General features: G+C 41.8%; 1 protein-coding gene across 2 annotated transcripts in view; it reads right to left on the reverse strand.

Moving 5' to 3' along the window:
• casd1 (CAS1 domain containing 1) overlaps nt 1–23,261 on the reverse strand; it is a 100,564-nt gene that overhangs the window by 30,168 nt on the left and 47,135 nt on the right. For both annotated transcript variants that reach the window (XM_068009923.1, XM_068009933.1), the window contains exons 3-5: nt 17,128–17,248; nt 4,391–4,435; nt 3,127–3,189 (exon numbers count right to left, since the gene is read on the reverse strand). In XM_068009923.1, the coding sequence (XP_067866024.1) occupies nt 3,127–3,189; nt 4,391–4,435; nt 17,128–17,248 (229 nt within the window). The remainder of the gene's footprint in view (nt 1–3,126; nt 3,190–4,390; nt 4,436–17,127; nt 17,249–23,261) is intronic.

The raw sequence follows: 23,261 nt of genomic DNA on the forward strand, positions 1-23,261 counted from the left end.
AAGGGATGTGATAACATCTTTCAGAGTAAGAGTGGAGATCAGACCCAACTGTGGAAACAGAACTGATTGTTTTCCAGTGAGTGTCTGAGAATTAGGTAGCAATTTGGAGGAAGGTTGGTACAGAAATGAGCCTGTCATTTTGGATGCCAGAGTTTGCTACTAAAACATTGTGCTGGTGTAAAAACACTCCTGACCAACATTTAGTAGATCCAGCAATTAGGAAGACAATTGGATGTTGGCCTTAACTGCAAGGGGACTGGAGTACAAGAATAAGGAAGTCTTGCTACAGTTGCACAAGGCTTTGGTGAGGCCACACCTGGAGTAGTGTGTGCAGTTTTGGTCTCCATATTCAAGGAAGGATATACTTGCTTTGGAGGCGGTACAGCAAAAGTTCACGAGACTGGTTCCTGGGATAAGAGGCTTGTCCTATGATGAGAGGCTGAGTAAATTGGGCCTATACTCTCCGAAGTTCAGAAGAATGAGAGGTGATCTCACTGAAACATACAAGATTCAGAAGGGGCTTAACAGGGTAGACACTCAGGCTGTTCCCCCTGGCTGGGGAATTAAGAACATGGGGGCACAGTCTCAGAATAAGGGGTCGAACGTTTAGGACTGAGATGAGGAGAAATTACTTCACTAAGGGCTGTGAATCTTTGGAAATCGCTACTCCAGAGGGTTGTGGAGGCTCCATTGTTCAGTATATTTAAGGCGGAGAGAGACAGGTTTTTGTATCAAGGGATATGGGGAACGTGTAGGAAAGTTCAGTTGAGGCAGAAGATCAGCCATGATTGTATTGAATGATGGAGCAGGCTCAAGGGGCTGTATGCTCTACTCTAGCTCCCATTTGTGTTCTTATGTTCAATCTGAGGAAGCAATGCTTTCCTGAAGATCATGCAGTCAATCCTTGCGGTTGGAAATCTTTTCAAATTAACTGAAGATGAATTTATATTTATAGATACGAAATTGCTAAGTGACAAGAAACAGAAAGTAATGGTTAATTAATGTTTTTCAGGCTGGAGGAAGGTCAGTGTTGCGACCCGTGCTCTTCCTGATATATACTAATAACCTAGACCTTGGTGTATAGGGCACAATTTCAAAATTTGCAGACAATAAAAAACTTGGAACAATTGTGAACTGTCAGAAGGATAATGTAGATTAGGAGTGTCCAACCTTTTCGCATGAGAACCCACATTACAGCTTTTGTCCTACATCGGGGGCCAGTGAGCAAATTTTGGAAAGATAAAGGCGTTAGGGTAGGTAAGGATAGGGCACACTGGGTTAAAAAAAATTACCAACTTTTTTTCCCAACAATTCCTCCCTTCACCCATCATGCTTCAGGAGCAGAAACACACTGCTTTCTGAATTGCACATCACCTCCCTCCACCAGCACTCCCACCATCTCTCTGTGCTCACCAACATCCCACCCCCCCCAACCATCTCTGCGTGCTCACCACCACCCCCCACAACCACCGCCTCTGCGAGCTCACCAACCCGTGCCCCCACCACCATCTCTGCGTGCTCACCACCTCCACAACCGTCTCTGCGTGCTCCACCACCATACCCCCCACCACCATCTCTGCATGCTCACCATCGCTCCACCCCCCCCCATCCCACCAACCATCTCTGCATGCTCACCACCACCCGCACCCCCCACCGTCTCTGCGACCTCACCAACCACTGTCTCTGCATGCTCACTCGCGTCCCCTGACTGATGGCACCAGTCTTCCCAGCAAGTCTCGCCTCCCCACCTCCTCCGCATTCCAATCCGACTAAGGTCTGTGCACAGGCAAACTGTTCACGCTTTTGATGGTGAGCTTCCACATCAATCGCATGAGCATCATTCTGGTGCCCACCCACATACTGCCGCTCGCTGCAGGAAACGAACACTAGTGACTGCTCAGGTACAGGCTGCAATGCACCAACTCTTAGCTCACTTACTGCTAACAACTGGGGGGAGGGGGGAACACAATGGAACAAAATCAATCTCGTCCTTTCTGTTCACAAGTTATGAAGGATTGGCGGACCTGATTGAAAACTTTGGCAGACCGGATTCTGGCCTGCGGGCCATATGTTGGACAACCCTGGTGCAGAACAGCAAAAGGACAGACAAGTTGGTGGAATGGGCGGACAAGCAGCAGGTGATGTTTAATGCAGACAAATGTGAAGAGATTCATTTTGGTAGGAAGAATATAAAATAAAGAGTACCATTCTAAAAGGGGTGCAGTAACAGAGCGACCTGGAGGAATATGTGCACAAGTCACTGAAAGTGGCAGGACCGGTTGAGAGAGCGGTTCATAAAGCATATAGTATGCTAGGCCTAGGCTTTGTGAATAGGGGCATATAGTACAATAGGAAGGAGGTTATGTTGAACTTGTATAAGACACTAGTTCAGCCTCAGCTGGAGTACTGCATCCAGTTCTGGGCGCCACACTTTATGAAAGATGTGAAGACAGTACAGAAAAGATTCAGAAGAATGGTTCCAGGGATGAGGAACTTCTGTTATGAAGATAGATTGGAGAAGTTAGGACGGTTTTTCTTGGAGAAGGCTAAGAGGAGATTTATTAGAGGTATTCAAAATCATGACAGGTGTCAACAGAGTGGATACGGAAAAAACTGTTCCCATATCCAGCCTGACCCGACCCGAGCCCAAATGTTGGATCCAGAAGAGAGACCCAACCAGAACCAGATACATCGCCGGGTCTGGTCGGGTAGCCACGCTTTACAAGAGACCATTTCAGATAATGTTTACTGTGTGATAGCTATGGGAGGCCATGGAGATGAACTGTGGTGGAATGGTGGTGCAGGAGAATGTAGTGATCAAAAGAGAACTTAATGCAGTTACCATAATTTATAAGTGAATATGTTTCAATTGTCCTGCTGGCACAAAAATGTGTAGTTTTTACTTGACATATCAAAAGGACACCCACTCCAGCAATGAAGTAAACTGAAATTGCAGTATAAAATGAACTTCAGCATACTAATTAGCCCGTCAATCCATAGTTTGCATGTTCTTCAATATATTTGCATACTTTCCATAATACATGAACTTCTCGATCATATTTGAACTTGTAAATTATCCCATTATTTTTCTATATTAGAAAAAAACTGATAAAATTTTATACAAACCTCAGTCCAAGCTTTAAAACAGTCCTTCATTGAATTGTTTACTTCTGGGTACCACAAAAAATCCTGTAGTTCAAAACAAAGTGCAAATACTAAGCAAAAGCAGAGGTTTTTCTATCTCTTAAATTCTTTGGGCATTTGGTGAGGTTATAAAAGTTATTTATATTCTTTCATGGGATGTGGACATCACTGGCAAGGTCAGCATTTATTGCCCATCCCCAATTGCCTTGGAATGGCTTGCTGGGCCATTTCAGAGAGCAGTTAAGAGTCAACCACATTGCTGTGCGTCTGGAGTCACAGGTAGGCCAGACCAGGCAAGGACAGCAGATTTTCTTCCCTAAAGGACATTGGTGAACCAGATGTGTTTTTATGACAATTGATGGCAGTTTCATGGCACCAGTAATGAGACTAGCTTTCAATTCCAGATTTTTTTTTTAATTAATTGAATTTACATTCCACCAGCTACCGTGCTGGGATTTGAACCAGTGTCCACAGGGCATTAGCTTGGGCCTCTGGATTTAGTCCAGTGACATTACCACTATGCCATTGCCTTTTCTAGAAACAAAGATGCAACTCAACAATATTACACCAAGTCACCATACAGACAAAAGCTGCAAAGCTGAGGGAGCACCACAGCTAAGCTTAACTCTGTACTTGTCCTTTATCCACACACATTTTACAGTGCTGTCACTGAAGATATCAGGACCAGGAATTCAAGTGTTGGTTCCTGAATTAGGGAGCAGAAAATAATGAGATCAATTGCAGTTCCCACATGCAGCCTTGCACTGAGGAGTGAGAAGCCTTACATTGCTCCCACAGAGCACATAGTAGTCACAATAAATACATCCTTCACAGATGGATTCACGAAGCGGAGCAATGAAATCTCCCTGTATTTAATAATTGCTACCAACTAGAACTTTTCATAATGCTGTACGAGTTAAAGCAGAAAATTGCAGCTCAAATAAAACAGCCATCTTTTAACAGCCAAAATTGTCTGGAATGTTATTTCCAGCACCCCAATTATCTCTTTACACCTTTTTCTTGAATATAATGATTCATACAAAATACTATCCAAGCTGCTCGTGAAGTGTGCCTTTTATTTCCTACACACCAATGACTTTGAGAAATGGTTCTCAGCTATCCCTGTTTCAAGTTCATGTAAACACAAATATCACCGTCAAATTATAATATACAATAATATAATAGATAATAAGATTCTCTAAAACAATTTACTGCATTAAAATCTGAAAAGAACACTGGGACTTACAACTTTCAACGAAGTACTTCTGTCTTCAAAGGAAATGTTCTCATGCTGTCAATTAAGTACATTATTCAATCAAATTAACATTTGTTTCTTACAGCATGACACACAACTTATAACATTCACACACATTTGAACAGACCCCACTCTCCAATCTTGTGGCCAAACAAACTACTACTATTTTTATCATAAAGCTACACTTCTGTTGCTGAGACTGGAACTTACTCAATCTTCAACTCTCATTTACTATGTCTGCTGATGGTAACCAAACTTATGGCAAGGACTTGTTTTGTGTTTGGTCACATCACAAATGTGCAGAAATATCCTAAACAGCAAGAAAATAAATGACTGGGTACTCTTTTTCCAGTGATATCCATCAAGGGAAAGATGTTGGCAGCAGTCCCTCAGTACTTCACCGAAGTGCCAGCCTAAGTTATATGCTCAAGTTTCTTGAGTAGGGCTGAAACCCACGACCATCTGACTCAGACGAGAGAGCTGCCACTGAGCTATGACGGACACGCAGGAAAAAAAAGTTACAACAAAACAAGGTTGTACCTTTACGGTCAGGACACAATATTCAACTATCTAAAATTCAGATTACAGAAACATAACACTGGCTTAATATTTGAGCACTGGTTTAATCATATTTTGAGGAATGATGAAATATAATAGTAGCAGAACTCTGAAATGAGAATGACATAGGTCATGGTTAATGAATGTTTAACCTACAGTTGGAGCAAAACTTTATTGCAAATTCATCATTTTTTTTCTTCCAGTTATTGTTGTTTTACTCTTGTAAGGAAGCAGAGGATGTCTTGTTAGCTATGTCTCTGTAGATTTACTTATTTCTTTTATTCTTGGGATGCGGATGATGGTGGCAAAGGCGCATTTAATCCCCCATTTCTAGTTGCCCAAATGTGATGGTTGGCCTTCTAGAATAGCGGCAGTCTTAGTGATGGTGATCAGTAGGAAACTTCAGAATTCTGACACAGCAACGATGAAGTAATAGCAATATATGATTTGTTATAACAAATAAATGTATAATGAACACTTCATTTCGACAAACAAATCTGATCTCCTCCCAGCTCCCCTCCGGTCCTGAGTAGACCTATTGTGGAATCCAGTCCCATCCAAACTTTGGTGGTGTTTGCTGGGAAAATTGGTTTCGATGGACTATAGAAATCTAGAGGCTCCAGACAAATTAGCTGGATAAGATACTGAACTTCGTGCCCTGCAGTGTCATGCTGTCACAATTCCTTTCCAGTCAAAGGAGCAGTCTGACAGAACTAATGGTAAACCCAGCAAAACAGAAACCAAGCTTTACACAAAGTGAACTGGAAAGCAAGGGACAATAAGACCAGGAAGGCCAAGAAGGAATACAACAATAAATAATGGTCAGAAAAATAGAAAATGAGAATAGAAATATTTAGCTATCCTAGCATTCCTTTTATTTTAAGCACAAACTAAAGGTTAATACAGTCAGTGAAAATGTCAAAATAACTGACATCATTAATTTAACACTGACAGGAGCAGAAGACGGACAAAAGATGTTACTAAGGACTTATAATCGAATTTGTGAAAGGACTTTTGTGACGTTTCATGTGGAAAAGATGCTTCATCAATACAAGGATTAAAATGATGACAGGGTGACAAAGTAATAATCGTCAGCTGCTTGAACATCTGGACAGAAAGCTATTTAGGCAAGTAAGATAAACTGCAGAAAAACTTAAAGATTTAATGTTACAACATTTTAGAGATGAAGTGACATTGAAAGGAAAAGGTGAAAATATAAGGAGTGCAATATGAATTCACGTCTTAGCAGTCCAACAAAAATAATTTAGTATATCGAAAACAGGCAGACACACAATTCAACTCGAGATCAAAAATATTAAAGTCAGAAATAGTAGTACAGATGCCTATGTACAGAAGAGCACTGTAAGGAACTGGAGATTTCCAGAGAGATAAACTGAAGGATTAATTGGGGATAACAAATAAAAAGCTGATTTTCTTTTTAAGAAAACTATAAAAGGATTTGGAAAAGTCTAACAAAGAGCTAAACAAGCATTTCTTGGCTGCTAAAGGAAGCATATTCAGGTGAAAGGTTGCTGGACTTCCTTAATTTGAATTCTCCGACAAAATATTTGCAGCTTTCCACACTAAACAAGGAAGCTGAAAACATCGTAAAATCGTTGCACATCTATCTAAAAAGCCTATAATGGTACTTTTACACCAACAATTTAAAACAGTTCTCATGTAAGAAGCAGACTCAATGCACTTATCAGTTCAATCAAGTTTTGGATGTGGTAGGCTCTACCGCGTCATCAGGACAGCTGACTATTATCGTGTATGACTATGGGAGCCCGAGTCACTGGGGCAGATTTTTAACATGCTGCCTGCGTGCAAAACTGGTTTTGCAGATTACCTGCCCATTATAGAAACCAGCTAAAAGTGAATATTGGGCAGTTTCTATAACAGATGGCAAAACTGAAAATCTACATCCAAGAACTGCAAAAACCGATGTGTAGATCCATATTTTCATGAATGCTATTGATCTAGTTAGTTTGGATCATTTACTCTAAGGAATACAACTGACAGAGGCAGAAGGAGGACTGTGCTATCAGCTACATCCCTGCAACATAAAAGCACTTATAGTGCCCTTGCTAGATCCAGGAAGCCTGCAAGTTGAATTCCTAGTTGAGAAGCGGGACATCACACAAAAGGAGATAGTGCTGGAGAGCCCACAAACATTTGTATTTTTGTGCGAGTTTGAGGATAAAAGAATGCAAATTTGCTGGACTTCCTTGTAGCTGGTATTAGCAAGTTTCAGCAGTTTTAAATTTGGCTTGCGGCTGGTTGGACTTGACAGCACTAGCAAGAATAAAAGCACCTTAAAAAAAAAAATCAATAATGATCTGCTCAATACGATTAAAATGAGTTGTTCCGATTGAGTATCTGAACATTCTGCTTGTAAATTAACACATTAAAAAAAATTTTGATTCACATATTTAACTATTCTGACAAAATGTTCAATGTGAAACATTCAAAAGGAGACTAAAATGGGTAAAGAAAACAGACTTGCATTTATATAATAAAAGCAACATACTATGGATGCTGAAAACCTGAAACAAAAACAGAAATGTACAGCAGGTCTGGCACCATCGTTGGAGAGAGAGAAAGGCCTGTGAACTTTCACCAGAACTAGCAATGGTTAGCAATGTAATAGGTTTTGAGCAAGTGAAAGGGGGAAGGGAGGGAAGAACAACAAAGGGAAGGTCTGTGACAGGGCAGAAGGCAGGAGAAATTAAATGACAATGAGTTCAGGGAACAAGAGGCAAAGGGAGTGATAATTGAACAATTCTGTCCGAAAGCAAATACATGAAAAACAAGTTTGAGACGAGTGCATGGTGTAAAAAAAAAATCAAATTGGCGGTCATGGTCTGAAGTTGTTGAACTCAATGTTGAGTCCAGAGGGCTGCAGAGTGCCTAATCGGAAGAAACGCTGTTCCTTGAGCTTGCATTGAGCTCCAATGGAACACTGCAGCAGGCCAAGGACAGAAATGTGGGCATCAGAGCAGGATGGTGATTTAAAATGGCAAGCAACGGAAGTTCAGTGTCATGCTCGCGGATTGAGCGGAGGTGTTCCGCAAAGTAGTTACCCAATCTGCGTTTGGTCTCCCCAATGTAGAGACCACCACATTGTGAGCAGGGAATTCAGGATACTAAATTGAAAGAAGTAACAAGTAAATTGCTGCTGCACCTGAAGGGTCTTGCATGGTTAGGCACACCCTCGACCATGTCCGACCCATTTCCCATACTCCTGCCCTCACCCCTTCCCCTCCCTCCCAGAACCTACAAGAGAAGGGGCAGTACTGGACCTAATCTTAGGGAATGAAGCCAGACAAGTGGTAGAAGTGTCAGTGGGGGAGCATTTCAGGCATAGGTGACTGGAGGACAGCGAATTCAAGAAGGGTTGCAGGGATAAACCAGGTGATTACAGGCCGGTGAGTCCAACATCAGTGGTAGAGAAACTATTGAAAAAATTCTGAGGGACAGGATTAATCTCCACTTGGAGAGGCAGGGATTAATCAGGGATAGTCAACATGGCTTTGTCAGGGGGAGATCATGTCTAACAAACTTGATTGAATTTTTCAAGGATGTGACTAGGTGTGTAGATGAGAGTAAAGCAGTTGATGTAGTCTACATGGACTTCAGTAAGGCTTTTGATAAGGTCCCACATGGGAGATTGTTCAAGAATGCAAGAGCCCATGGGATCCAGGGCAATTTGGCAAATTGAACCCAAAATTGGCTTAGTGACAGGAGGCAGAGGGTGATGGTCGAGGGCTGTTTTTGCAAGTGGAAGCTTGTGACCAGTGATGTACCACAGGGATCAGTGCCGGGACCCTTGCTGTTTGTAGTATACATGAATGATTTTGAAGTGAATATAGGAGGTATGATCAGTAAGTTCGCAGATGACACGAAAATTGGTGGTGTCGTAAATAGTGAGGAGGAAAGCCTTAGATTACAGGACGATACAGATGGGCTAGCAAGATGGGCAGGGCAGTGGCAAATGGAATTTAATCCCGAGAAGTGTGAGATGCTGCATTTTGCGAGGACTAACAAGGCAAGGGAATACAATACATGGTAGGACCCTAGGAAGTACTGAGGATCAGAGGGACCTTGGTGTACTTGTCCATACAGCAGAATATAGATAGATTGGAGAGTTGGGCAGAGAAATGGCAGATGGAGTTCAATCAGGGCAAATGCGAGGTGATGCATTTTGGAAGATCCAATTCAAGAGTGAACTATACAGTAAATGGAAAAGTCCTGGGGAAAATTGATGTCCAGAGAGATTTGGGTGTTCAGGTCCACTGTTCCCTGAAGGTGGCAACGCAGGTAAATAGAGTGGTCAAGAAGGCATACGGCATGCTTTCCTTCATCGGACGGGGCATTGAGTACAAGAGTTGGCAGGTCATGTTACAGTTGTATAGGACTTTGGTTCGGCCACATTTGGAATACTGCGTACAGTTCTGGTCGCCACATTATCAAAAGGATGTGGATGCTTTGGAGAGGGTGCAGAGGAGGTTCACCAGGATGTTGCCTGGTATGGAGGGCGCTAGCTATGAAGAGAGGTTGAGTAGATTAGGATTATTTTCATTAGAAAGACGGAGGTTGAGGGGGGACCTGATTGAGGTGTACAAAATCATGAGAGGTATAGACAGGGTGGATAGCAAGAGGCTTTTTCCCAGAGTGGGGGTTTCAATTACTAGAGGACACGAGTTCAAAGTGAAAGGGGAAAAGTTTAGGGGGGATATGCGTGGAAAGTTCTTTACGCAGAGGGTGGTGGGCACCTGGAACGCATTGCCAGCGGAGGTGGTAGATGCGGGCACGATGGAGTCTTTTAAGATGTATCTAGACAGATACATGAATGGGCAGGAAGAAAAGAGATACAGAACCTTAGAAAATAGGCGACATGTTTAGAGAGAGGATCTGGATCGGCGCAGGCTTGGAGGGCCGAAGGGCCTGTTCCTGTGCTGTAATTATCTTTGTTCTTTGTTCTATCATTGAAGGCAGCGGCACAGGTAGATAAGGTGGTTTGGAAGGCATATGGGATACTTGCCTTTATTAGCCAAGGCATAGAATATAACAGCAGGGAGATTATGATGGAGCTGTGTAAAACACTATTTAGGCCACAGCTGGAGTACTGCATACAGTTCTGGTTGCCACACTATAGGAAGGATGTGATTGTACTGGAGAGGGTGCAGAGGAGATTCACCAGAATGTTGCCTGGATAGGCTAGGGTTGTTTTCCTTAAAGCAGAGAAGGCTGAGGGGGGACCTGATTGAGGTATACAAAAGTATGAGGGGCATAGATAAGAAGAAACTTTTTCCCTTAGCAGAGGTGTCAATAACCAGGGGGCATAGATTTAAGGTAAGGGGTAGGAGGTTTAGAGGGGATTTGAGGAAAAAATTTTTCAACCAGAGGGTGGTTGGAATCTGGAACACACTGCCTGAAGGGGTGGTAGAGGCAGGAACCCTCAACATTTAAGTATTTAGATGAGCACTTGAAATGCCATAGCACACAAGGCTACGGGCCAAGTGCTGGAAAATGGGATTAGAATAGATAGGCTTGATAGCCGGCGCGGACAAGATGGGCCGAAGCGCCTGTTTCTGTGCTGTATAACTCTATGACTCTAATCGCTACACGGTCCCTCTGTCCTCACTTTTCACCCCAGCCTCCCCATCCAAGGATCATTCTTCGCCATTTCCAGCACCTCCAACACAAAGCCACCACCAAACTCATCTTCCCCCTCCCCACTCTCCTGTCTGCATTCCAAAGGGTCCCTTCCTTCTGCGACATCCTGGTCCACTCCTCCATCACCTCTTTCTTCCCACAGCACCTTCCCATGCAATCGCAGGTGGTGAAATGTCTGCCCTTTTACCTCCTCTCTTCACCATCCAAGGCCTCAAATACTCCTTTCAGGTGAAGGAGCTATTTAATTGTACTTGTTTCAATTTAGAATACTGTATTCGCTGCTCACAACGTGGTCCCTTCCACACTGGGGAGGCCAAATTGGGTGACCGCTTTGCGGAACACCTCCATTCAGTCCACAAGCATGACTCTGAGCTTCTGGTTGCTTGCCATTTTAATTCATCATCCTGTTCTCACGCCCACATTTCTGTCCTGCAGTAGTATTCCAGTGAAGTTCAACACAAGCTCAGGGAACAGCAACATATCTTCCAATTAAGAACTCTACAGCCCTCTGGACTCAACATCGAGTTCAACAACCTCAGACCATGACCGCCGATTTGTTTCTTTTTTCCCCCCATGTACCAGTCTCAAACGCGCTTCTCATGTTTTTGCTTTCGGACAGAACACTTCAATATTCTGCAGTTAACACTCTGTACAAATGCTTTGTCTTTAACTATGGCTATTATCACTCTCTTTGCCTCGTGTTCCATGACCTCATTGCCATTTAATTTCTCTTACCCTCTGCCCTATCACAGACCTTTCCCTTTGCTCTTCTTCCTCCCCCACCCCCGAACCTCCTCCCCTCTTTCACCTGCTCAAAGCCAATTACATTTCTAACCAGGAAAGAAAAGGAGGTGGTGTAGCTTTGTTAGTAGTGAGAAATGATATAGGCACTGGAGATCAAGACGTAGAATCAGTCTGGGTAGAAATAAGAAATAGCAAGGGAAAGAAGTCCCTGGTGGGAGTAATCTATAGGTCCCCAAACAATAGTTCTGCAGTGGGGCACAGTTTAAACCAGGACACACTGGGGGCTTGTAAGAAAGGTACGGCAATAATCATGGGTGATTTTAATATGCATATCGACTAGATTAATCAAATTGGCAATGGTAGCCTCGAGGGAGAGTTCATTGAATGTGTTAGAGATTGTTTTTTGGAGCAATATGTTGTGGAACCAACCAGGGAGCAGGCTATTCCAGATTCGGTATTAAGTAATGAGGTGGGATTAATTAATGATCTCACAGTTAAGGATCCTCTAGGGAAGAGTGATCATAACATGCTAGAATTTCAAATTCACTTTGAGGGAGAGAAGCTGGAGTCCCACACTAGCATTCTGGAGTTAAATAAAGGTAATTACATAGGCATGAGGGCAGATTTGGCCCTAGTGGACTGGGCAGGAAGACTAAAAGATAGGACAGTTGATGAGCAGTGGCAGATGTTTAAAGAGATAGTCAATTCCTCCCAACTGAAATATATTCCAGAGAGGAAGAAAGATTGTAAGAGGAGGAAAAAAAACATCCATGACCAAGCAAGGAAGTTAAGGATAACAAAGACAAAAACTAAGAGGAAGAACTTTTTTACCCAGAGGGTGGTGACAGTCTGGAATGCACTGCCTGGTAGGGTGGTAGAGGCGGGTTGCCTCAAATCCTTTAAAAAGTACCTGGATGAGCACTTGGCACGTCACAACATTCAAGGCAATGGGCCAAGTGCTGGCAAATGGGATTAGGTAGACAGGTCAGGTGTCTTCAATGCATCAATGCAGACTCGATGGGCTGAAGGGCCTCTTCTGCGCTGTATTATTCTGTGATAAGGCACACCATATTGCAAAGGCCAGTAGCAGGCTAGAAGATTGGGAAACTTTTAAAGATCAACAAAGGATTACTAAAAAAGTAATAAAAAGAGCAAAGGTAAATTATGAAAGAAAACTAGCGCAAAATATAAAAATGGATAGCAAAAGCTTCTATAAGTACATAAAAGGGAAAAGAGTAGCTAAAGTGAATGTTGGTCCTTTGGAGGATGAGACTGAGGAGTTAATAGTGGGGAACACTATAGGCAGAGACACTAAATCAGTATTTTGCCTCAGTTTTCACAGTGGAGGACACTAGTACCAACCCAATAGTAACAGGTAATGCAGAGGTTATAGAAAGGGAGGAACGTAGAACAATCATCACTAGGGAAAAAGCACTGAGCAAACTATTGGGATTGAAGTCCTCAGGGCCTGATGGCCGACATCCTAGGGTCTTAAAGGAAGTGGCAGCGGAGATAGTGGATCCATTGGTTATAATATTCCAACATTCCCTGGATGTAGGAAAGGTTCCAGTGGATTGGAAAAAAGCTAATATAACACCCTTATTCAAAATGGGTGGGAGGCAGAAAGTAGAAGACTGTAGACCAGTTAGTTTAAAACGTGTCATTAGGAAATAATTAGAATCTATTATTAAGGAAGTAATAACAGGACATTTAGAAAGTCAAAACGCAATCCATCAGAGCCAGCATGGTTTTATAAAGAGTAAATCGTGTTTGACTAATTTGCTACAGTTCTTCGAAGATGTAACAAGTAAAGTGGATAATGGGGATCCTGTATATCTGGACTTCCCAAAGGCATTTTATAAGGTGCCGCACAAAAGGTTACACAAGGTAAGATCACTTGGGTTAGGGGAAATTTATTAGCTTGGATAGACGATTGGCTAACCAACAGAAAACAGAGAGTCAGGATAAATGGGTCCTTTTCTGGTTGGCAAGATGTAACTAGTAGGATGCCACAGGGTTCGGTCCTCGGGCCCCAACTATTTACAATCTATATTAATGACTTGGATGCAGGGATAGAAGGTACTATAGCCAAATTTGCAGAAGACACTAAAATAGGTGAGATAGTAAGTTGCAATAAAGAAATCAGAAATTAACAAATGGATATGGATAGGTTTGGTGAATGGGCCAAAATTTGGCAGATGAAGTTTAATGTGGATAAGTGTAAGGTTATCCATTTTGGTCGGAAGAATAGAAAGACAAAATTATCTAAATGGAGAGAAACTTCAGAGTGCTTTGGTGCAGAGGGATCTGGGTGTCCTCGTGCATGAATTACAGAAAGCTACTATGCAGGTGCAGCAGGTGTTAAGGAAGGCAAATGGAATTTTGGCATTTATTGCTAAAGGAAGAGAGTATAAAAGTAGGGAAGTGTTGCTGCAACTGTACAAGGCATTAGTGAGACCGCACCTGGCGTATTGCATACAGTTTTGGTCCCCTTACCTGAGCAGGGATGTAGTTGCATTGGAGGCAGTTCAGAGGATGTTCATTAGATTGATTCCAGGGATGAGGGATTTGTCTTATGAAGAGATTGAGCAGTTTAGGCCTTTATTCTCCAGAGTTTAGAAGAATGAGAGGAGATCTAGTTGAGGTGTATAAAATGATTAGGGGGATTGACAAAGTAGACGTAGAGAGGATGTTTTCTCTGGTGGGGCAATCTAGAACGAGAGGTCATAGTTTTAGGATAAGGCGTAGCAGATTTAAAACAGAGATGAGGAGAAATTACTTCTCTCAAAGAGTCGTGAGTCTGTGGAATTCACTACCCCACAGTGCGGTGGATGCCAGGACGTCAAGTAAATTTGAGGAGACACACAGATTTTTAATTAGAAATGGGTTGAAGGGCTATGGAGAATGGGCAGGAAAGTGGAGTTGAGGCAGAGATGAGATCAGCCATGATTGTATTGAATGGCGGAGTAGGCTCAAGGGGCTGAATTGCCTACTCCTGCTCCTAGTTCTTATGTTATGTTATGTTCTTATGTTCTTTGGTAGCTCTGATGAAAGGTCACAGACCTGAAATGTTAACTCTGTTTTACGCTCGCCACAGATGCTGCCAGACCTGCTGTGCATTTTCAGGACTTAGTTTTTATTGCATTTATCTAATGCTTTTCATGACCTCAGAAGGTCCTGAAGCACTTTATAACAAATTAAATGTAGTAATGTAAGAAATGCAGCAATCAAATTGCACACAGTAGAGTCCCACAAACAGCAATGTGATAATAGCCAGGTAATTTCTTTTTTTAGTGGTGATGGCTGAGAAATAAATATTGATCAGGATAACCTTCACTGCTCAAAGGAGAACTCCTGTGCTCTTCAAAACAGTGCTATGGGATATTTTACACCCACCTGAGGGGGCAGACAGGGCCTCAGTTTAATATGTCATTAGAAAGCTGGATCCTTGATTGTTATGGAGAAAAATTAAGGGGAGGACATACCAAAATTTGATGAAACAATAAAAAGTAGTTTTGGTTATAAGCATCATTTTGCTTGATACACCGCATGAGTGAAGGTCATCTTAAATATATAAAAGAAAATTGTCCAGAACTTCATGCTTTTGTTCAGTATAATTTACTACGCCCAGAGACAGACAAAGTCAGAAGGATATTATGTCACCATCTCATTTCCAGAGCCAGGAAATAGACAGCCAGAATGAGAGCTTCATTTTCAGCTGGAATAAATAAAAAAAGGCCCCCACCTGCCAAGAATGAGGCACACATTATTTCGCCACATGAACATTAAAACTTAAAATTGCTGCTGGGAAGAAAAGGCGGCCGATTACAAGGGGTTGTCAAGCCCCTGATTGGAAAGACATTTGCATAGTAACAGACACTACTTGGAACGGACAAAGGGGCCACTCCCTGCTCCAATTTAATTCACAATGGACTTTTGATTACCAGACGTTGAAGGTGGAGAGACTAGCATTCCAGGTTAACTGCTAAGACGACCGAATACATAAACAGATGTGGTCAGACAGTTCAGTCACATGACTAACCGATTATTGGAGTTTTATGAATTCGAACTTGCCACAGAGTTTTAAAACTCAGAAAGCTGTTTGCTCCTGGACTGAAAAGATCTCTCTCCTGCCGGCTCCCATCTCTTTCCCATGGAACTGAAGACCCATTATAGACACATGAAACGTGGGCAGGCAGGCAGGATTAGCCCCCCCAGTTTCCACATACCAATGAAGCATTATTTTCAACCATAAACACACATTACAACTCGAGAGAGGACCACAGACAGGCATGGTACGTTTTACAATGACTATTAACAGAGAAGCAGCTACAACATTATGATAAAACAATCTTTTATTTTATAGAACCTGCATGAACAGCTCAACTTTTGCCGTCAAGATGTATGTTATGCAAGCCTTACAATTGCACTGCAGCTTGGTCTGATCCTCTTCGATCCAACAATCTTTAAAGAAAACTAAGTTAACAGCTTCTTTGTAAAATGCATGGTAACACTAATCTTTTACTGCAGAAACTAAGTTCAATAAAATAGCTGTCCTCTAACACTTCGAAACTGAACTATTCAGAAACCATGCACGCAAAGTCTGAATATTGACCAACCATAACAGATGTAAAATTCAACCTCTGAAAACATCAAATGTCAAGCTCCTTCCTTACTTAGAGTAGCAGAGAACGGTCAACACATTTCCTGAATAAAACTTACATATTAGGAAATACTATCGTTACATCAAAGGGGCTTCCATTGCTATCCACTACTTCTCATTTCTCAGTAATCATATGCAGTTTCCAGCACCATAACATCACTTGACTTCACCCTTGCCTAAGTTCATCTGCTGCTGATTATGCCTTTGTTACTTCTGGACTTGACTATTCTAACTCCGAGCAGACCTCAGACTTTCTACCCTCTATAAACTTGAGGTCATCCAAAACTCTGCTACCCACGTCCTAACACACACCATGTCCCAATCACCCATCATCCCTGTGCTCACAGACCTACATCGGCTCCCAGTTAAGCAACACCTCAATTTTAAAATTCTCACCCTTGTTTTCAAATCCCTCCATGGCCTCGACCCTCCCCATCTCTGACATCCTTTAGTCCTACAACCCTCCAAAATTTCTGTGCTCTTCCAATTCAGGCCTCTTGAGCATGCCAGATTTTAATCACTCCACCACTTATCGCCCAACCCCCTTCAGTTGTCTAGGCCCTAAACTCTGAAATTCCCTCCCTACACCTCTCTACCTCTTTTTTCCTCCTTTCAGACAATCCTTAAACCTACCTCTTTGACCAAGTTTTTGGTCATCTGCCCTCTTATCTTTATGTGGCTCAGTGTCAAATTTTGTTTGATAACACTGCACTGAAGTGCCTTGGGACATTTTACTACATTAAAAGCACCATATAAATACAAGTTGTTTTTGATTTTTTGTTGTAGTTAATACAATTAAATGGTATAGTGTACAGAAAACATACAATAACTAATTTCAACTTTAAATCATTGTTCAATTGATCTTGATACCAATGTCCACAATTAAAACTTTTTTGGTGTGTTTACTTAATGTTGGAGCTGCACTGAGTTAAATACTTTATAAAAAAAACTCAGAAGCCAAAAGAAAACAAAGTTCCAGAGTGAGAGTGAGACTGTATGGTGGCAATTACATTTCTTTGTGTCAATATTAGAGGGCAGGGTTTGCAGTAACAGTTTAAGTCAAAGCAAAAGAACAGATACATACCTTGTTACCTTCTTCTTTAATGTCGGAATTTATAATTTTAATAAAGGAGTAGAACAATTGCCGAATTCTGGAATCTCCTACAAAAGTTATGTATTTGTTCATAAGACACCTCTTTACTTCACTGAAAGAAAAATGTTATGAATACAAATTAAACAGGGAAGTAATAAAAATGAATACATTTGAATTAAAACACACACCCATACCTCCTGTTACATTTGCTGCCCTATTTTTCTTTTTGACGTCATAATAAAAAATGTCATACCAATTCAATTTGAAGAACGGTCCCATCAGATTGAAAATTGGCAAATGTTTCCCTCCTTTCTTGAAAAGCAGTGTAAGAGAAAAATAGGGAACTACAGGCCAGTTGCCTATCAGTCGTTGGGAAAATGCTGGACAAGTCAACATTGTTTTACAAAAGGTAAATCCTGTCTGACTAATTTATTACAGTTCTTTGACTAGTAGGGTAACTAGTAGGGTAGATAAAGGGGAACCAGTAGATGTGGTATACCTGGATTTCTTAAAGGCATTCTTAAAGGCTAAGATGCCATATAAAGAGTTAATAGGCAAGATATGGGCTCATGGAGTTGGGGGTAATATATCAGCATGGGTAGAGGGGATTGGCTAACTGACAGGAAGCAAAGAGTGGGCATATTCAAGTTAGCAGGCAGTAAATAGTGGAGTGCTGCAAGGATCAGTGCTGGGGCCTCAGCTGTTTACAATCTGTATTAATGACTTAGATACATTCCTCTCTGTCTCTTCATCCAAGTTTGACAATACAAAGGTAGGTGGCAAGATAAGCCGTGGGAAGGATGTAGAAAGGCTGCAAAGAGATAAAGACAGGTTAAGTGAGTGGGCAACAAGATGGCAGATGGAGTAAAATGTAGGGAAATGTGAAGTTATTTACTTTGGTTGTAAGAATAGAACAGAAATTTTTTTCATGATGTGAAATTTTTAAGTGTTGATGTTCAAAGAAACTTGGGTATGCTCATACAAGGAATGAAATAAAGTTAGCATGAAGGTACAGCAAACAACTAGGAAAGCAAATGGCATGTAGGCCTTTAATGCAAGGGGATTGGAGTACAGGGATAAAGAAGTCTTGTTACAATTGTACAGGGTTTTGGTGAGACCACATCTGGAGTACTGTGTGCAGTTTTGGTCTCCAAATTTAAGGAAGGATATACTGCATTGGAGGCAATACAGCGAAGGTTCACTAAATTGGTCCCTAGGATGACGGGGTGAGTAAATTGGGCCTATCCTCTCAGGAGTTTAGAAGAATGAGAGGCGATCTCATTGAAACATACAAGATTCTGATGGGACTGGATAGGGTAGACACAGAGATTGCTTCCATTGGTCGAGGAAGCTAAAACATGAGGGCACAGTCTCAGGATAAGGGACCAATCATTTAGGACTGAGAATGAAGAGAAATTACTTCACCCAAAAGGTTGTGAATCTTTGGAATTTTCTACTCCAGAGGGTTGTGGATATTCCATCGTTGAGTACATTTAAGGCTGGGATAGACAGATTTTTGGTCTCTCCGGGAATCAAAGGATATGGCGAGCAGGCGAGAAAGTGGAGTTGAAGCCCAAGATCAGCCATGATCGTATTGCATAGCGGAGCAGGCTCAACGGGCCCTTTGGTCGACTCCTGCTATTTCTTGTTTTAGATGGCCATGCAAACATTATTTGGAACAGACAAGTTTCTAGTCACCTTATAATCAAGAAACTGTACTAGACATAAAGGCCAATGCAAAAGGTTTTCTACAGGCACATTAATGGCAAGATAATCAAGGCAGGGCAAGTGCTGCTAAGAGATGAAGGAAACAAGCTTGTAGTGGAGATTGAGGGAATGCAGCCTTACTAAGTACTGTACTTTTCCTTGGTTTCCACAGAGGTTGTTGATATTGGGATTGTAGAACCATCAGAACTGGGGCAGAACAGTTCTTATTCAAAGAAAATTAGTACAAAAGAAGTTATTCTAAATTCAGACAAGACACCCTGACTTGAAGGTTTGCATCTGAGGATCTGGAAGGAAGCTAGGGAAGAAATACTGGAGGCTCAGATTTAAATTTTCCCTATTCAAAAAAGGAGACAGGGATAAACCAGGAAATTATGGACCAGTAGGTCTTACTTCACTTGCTGGTGAAATTAGTAGGCACTTTGAGGAACAGTTAATCAGGGCCACTCAACACATATTTCTAAAAATCAAATTCTGTTTGACTAAATTCAGCATTCTTAGCAGAAACGGAAGTTAGAAAAAGGAAAATGACTAGATATAAATGATATGTATTTTCAAAAACATCTAAGTATTCACCAGGGAAGAAACAAGCAATATACCTTCTCCAAAAAGAGCTAATCTAAGTAAAATCAATAGCTTCAATATTAATGAGGTGGACACCAGAGGTAGGCTAAACATGCTCAACACAAATGTATTTATCAAAATGCACAACACTGTATTTATCCAAGAATGCTGAAAGATTAGACAGAAGATCTGTGACACATCAACTATTATTATAAGGAAATCATTGGAAGCTGGGGAGGTACCTGTAGAGTGGTAAAATAGGTTAATGGGTTGCCATCATTCAAAAAAGAAAAATCAGACACAGGTAACTACAGTCTCGCTAAGTCTTACTTGCACTCTGTGCAAAATGGAATTCATCATCAGGAGTAAGCTTGAAAATTATAAAGAAAGGACTTGCGTTTTTATAGCAATTTTCACGACCACCAGACTTCTCAAAGTGCTTTACAACCAATGAAGCATTTCTGAATTGTAGTCATTGTTGTAATGTAGGAAACAGCAGCCAATTTGCACACAGCAAACTCCCACAAACAGCAATGTGCAAATGACCAGATAATCTGTTCTTCTGTGATGTTGATCGAGGAATAAATATTGGCCAGGACATCGGGGTAACTTCCCTGCTCGTGTCCGAAATAGTGCTATGGAATCTTTTACATCCACCCAAACATGCATATGGGGCCGCAGTTTAACATCTCATCCAAAAGATGGCCCCTCAGTACTCCCTCAGTACTGCACTAGAGAGTGTGTCTTGATTTTTGTGATTAAGCCCTAGAGTGGGTCTTTGTTCCAAGGAGAACAAACCCAGCTTTTTCCAACCTAACCTTGTAACTAAAATCCCCATCCCTGGAACCATTCTGCTAAATCTCCTCTGTACCCTCTCAAGAGCCCTCACATCCTTCCTAAAGTGTGGTGACCATAACTGGACACAGTACTCCAGTTGGGGCCTTATAAAGGTTCACTGTGACTTCCCTGCTCTTGTACTCAATGCCTCTATTTATAAAGCCCCAGATTCCATATGCTTTAGTAACCACTCTCTTAATATGTCCCGCCATCTTCAAAGATCGATGCACATGCACTCCAAGGTCCCTCTGTTGCTGCACATTCTTTAGAACTGCATCATTAAGAATATATTAAAGCCTGGCTACCTGACCTGAACCCGACCACATGGTTGAACATTTTTTTTCAGTAGCGGTAAAGCCCGGTTGAAGAGTTGGATCGATGTCTGCCTCTTCTAAAGAGGAATTTAGACTTCGTAAGAGACCTGTTGGAAGGAACTGACTCAGAATAAAGAGCTGATTCTCTGCACTCTACATTTTCTAAATCTGCATCCAGGAAAAGTAATGTACAGATGTATGATGTTAACTGGTACGATGATCCTTCCTGTCCTAATGACACTGACCTTTCCGAGTTCTAGCTGTGAAGATGAGGAGCCGAAATTAAATGCAGGCCTCTATAAATGTGCGTGTGAAGGGATGTTTTGTGGTGGAGAGGACCAGTGTGAAGGGCGGCAGTGCTTTGCTTCACTGAGCATAAATAATGGTCATCTAGTTTATCAAAAAGGTTGCTTCCAGGTGTATGAACAGGGTTCGGGTCGGATCGGGTCCGTATTCTGTGTCCAGCATTCGGGGTCGGGCTGGACTGTACGGTTTTGTTTCGTATTGTTTTCATTTTAATCTACATTTAATCTAATATGTTTGTTATTTTCGGGTCGGGTCGGGCATTTAAAAAAATTAAAAGGACTTGGGCCCGGATCGGATTTTAATTTTATACCCGAGCCTGGCTTTAGTATATATTGCTGCTCCCTAGTCCTTTTGCCAAAATGCATCTCCTCACACTTGTCAGTATTAAATTCCATCTGCCACCTTTCTGCTAACGTATGTCCTGTTGCAGGCAGTTCATATCATCCTTACTGTCTGCCTCACCTCCAAGTTTGGTGTCATCAGCAAATTGAGATTCTACTCTGTATTCCAAGATCCAAGTCATTTATATACAGCAAAAAAAAGCAGTGGTCCCATCACTGACCCTTGGGAAACACCACTGTCTACCATCCTCCAGTCTGAGAAGCAACCATTTACTATGACTATTTGACCCGAAACGTTAACTCTGCTTCTCCCCCCACAGATGCTGCCAGACCTGCAGAGTATTTCCAGCATTTATTGTTTTTATTTCAGATTTCCAGCATCTGCAGTATTTTGCTTTTAATTTACCAAGACTCGCTGTTTTCTGTCCTTAAGCCAATGACCCTCCTATTCCATGTGCCTCAATTTTGTTAACCAGCCTTTTATGTGGTACCTTATCAAATGTTTTCTTAATATCCAAATCAACAACATCCACTGCATTCCCTTCAGCAACATTCTGTTACTTCGTCAAAAAAGTCAATTCGATTAGTCAAGCATGATCTGCTTTTTACAAATCAGTGCTGGCTCTCCCTAATTAACTCAAACCTCTCCAACTGCCTGTTTTTTCCCTTGATTATTTCTTCTGAAACCTTACCCACCACAGATGTTATACTGGCTGGACTGTAGTTGCTACAACTGTCCTTACACCCTTTCTTGAATAAGGGTATCACATTCGCCACTCTCCAATCCTCTGGCACCTCCCCTGTATCCATGGAAGAATAGAAGATTATAGCAAGAAGCCCTTCTACTTTCTCCATCCCCACTTCCTTTAGCAACGAGGGATGCAAGCCATCTGGACAAGGTGACTTATCAACCTTTTTAGTACCTCCCCCTCTCAATTTTTAGCCTGTCCATTGCCTCTACTCTCTCTGCTTCAACCGATATTTTGTCAGCCTCCATTTCCTTAGTGAACACTGATACAAAGCACTCATATTAAGTAGATTAGCCTTGTCCTGCATCTCTAAGCATATATTACTGTCCCAAATAAGCCCCACTCCTCTTACTACTCGCTTACTAATTACATGTTAGAAGATGATCTTTGGGTTCCCTTTTATGTTGACTGCCATTCTATTTTCATATTCTCCCTTTGCTGGTCTTATTTTCCTCTTCACCTCGCCTCTCAAGTTATTGTATATGGCCTGGTTCTCACTTGAGTTCACCTGGCACGCAAAATGTTTTGTTTCATCAGCAGCTCCATCTCCCTGGTCATGCAAGCAGACCTGTTCTTGGTTCCCCTATCTTTCACCCTTATTGGAATATTCCTAGCCTGTAACAGAAGCATCTCTTCCTTCAAGATAATCCATTGTTCCGATACAGCTCTTCCTACCAGTCTTTAGTTCCATTCTACACTGGCTTGATCCCTTTTTAGTGGTCGAAATTAGCCCTCTTCCAACCTAGACATTCTACCTTATTTTAGAAACATAGAAAATTGGAGCAGGCGGCCATTCGGCCCTTTGGGCCTGCTCCGCCATTCTAAAAAGATCATGGCTCATCGTCTAATTCAGTACCCCGTTCCTGTTTTATCCCCATATCTCTTGATCCCTTTGGCTTTAATATATCTATCTCTTTCTCAAATATATTTCATGATTTGGCCTCCACTGACTTCTGCGGTAGAGAATTCCACAGGTTCACCAACTTCTGAGTGAAGAAATTTCTCTTCATCTCGGTTCTAACGGCATACCTGAGACTGTGACCCCTGGTTCTGGACTCCCCAGCCATCGGGAACATCCTCCCTGCATCTAGCCGGTCTAGTCTTGTTAGAATTTTATAGGTTTCTAGGGGATCCCCTTTCATTCTTCTAAACTCTAGTGAATATAGGCCTAGTTGACCCAATATCTCCTCATACATCAATCCTGCCATCCCAGGAGTCTGCACTTACTCCATGGCAAGAACATCCTTCCTCAGATAAGGAGACCAAAACTGCACACAATACACCAAGGC

Source organism: Heterodontus francisci, chromosome 2 (assembly GCF_036365525.1).
Source record: "Heterodontus francisci isolate sHetFra1 chromosome 2, sHetFra1.hap1, whole genome shotgun sequence".
In the NCBI taxonomy this organism is placed as follows: domain Eukaryota; kingdom Metazoa; phylum Chordata; class Chondrichthyes; order Heterodontiformes; family Heterodontidae; genus Heterodontus; species Heterodontus francisci.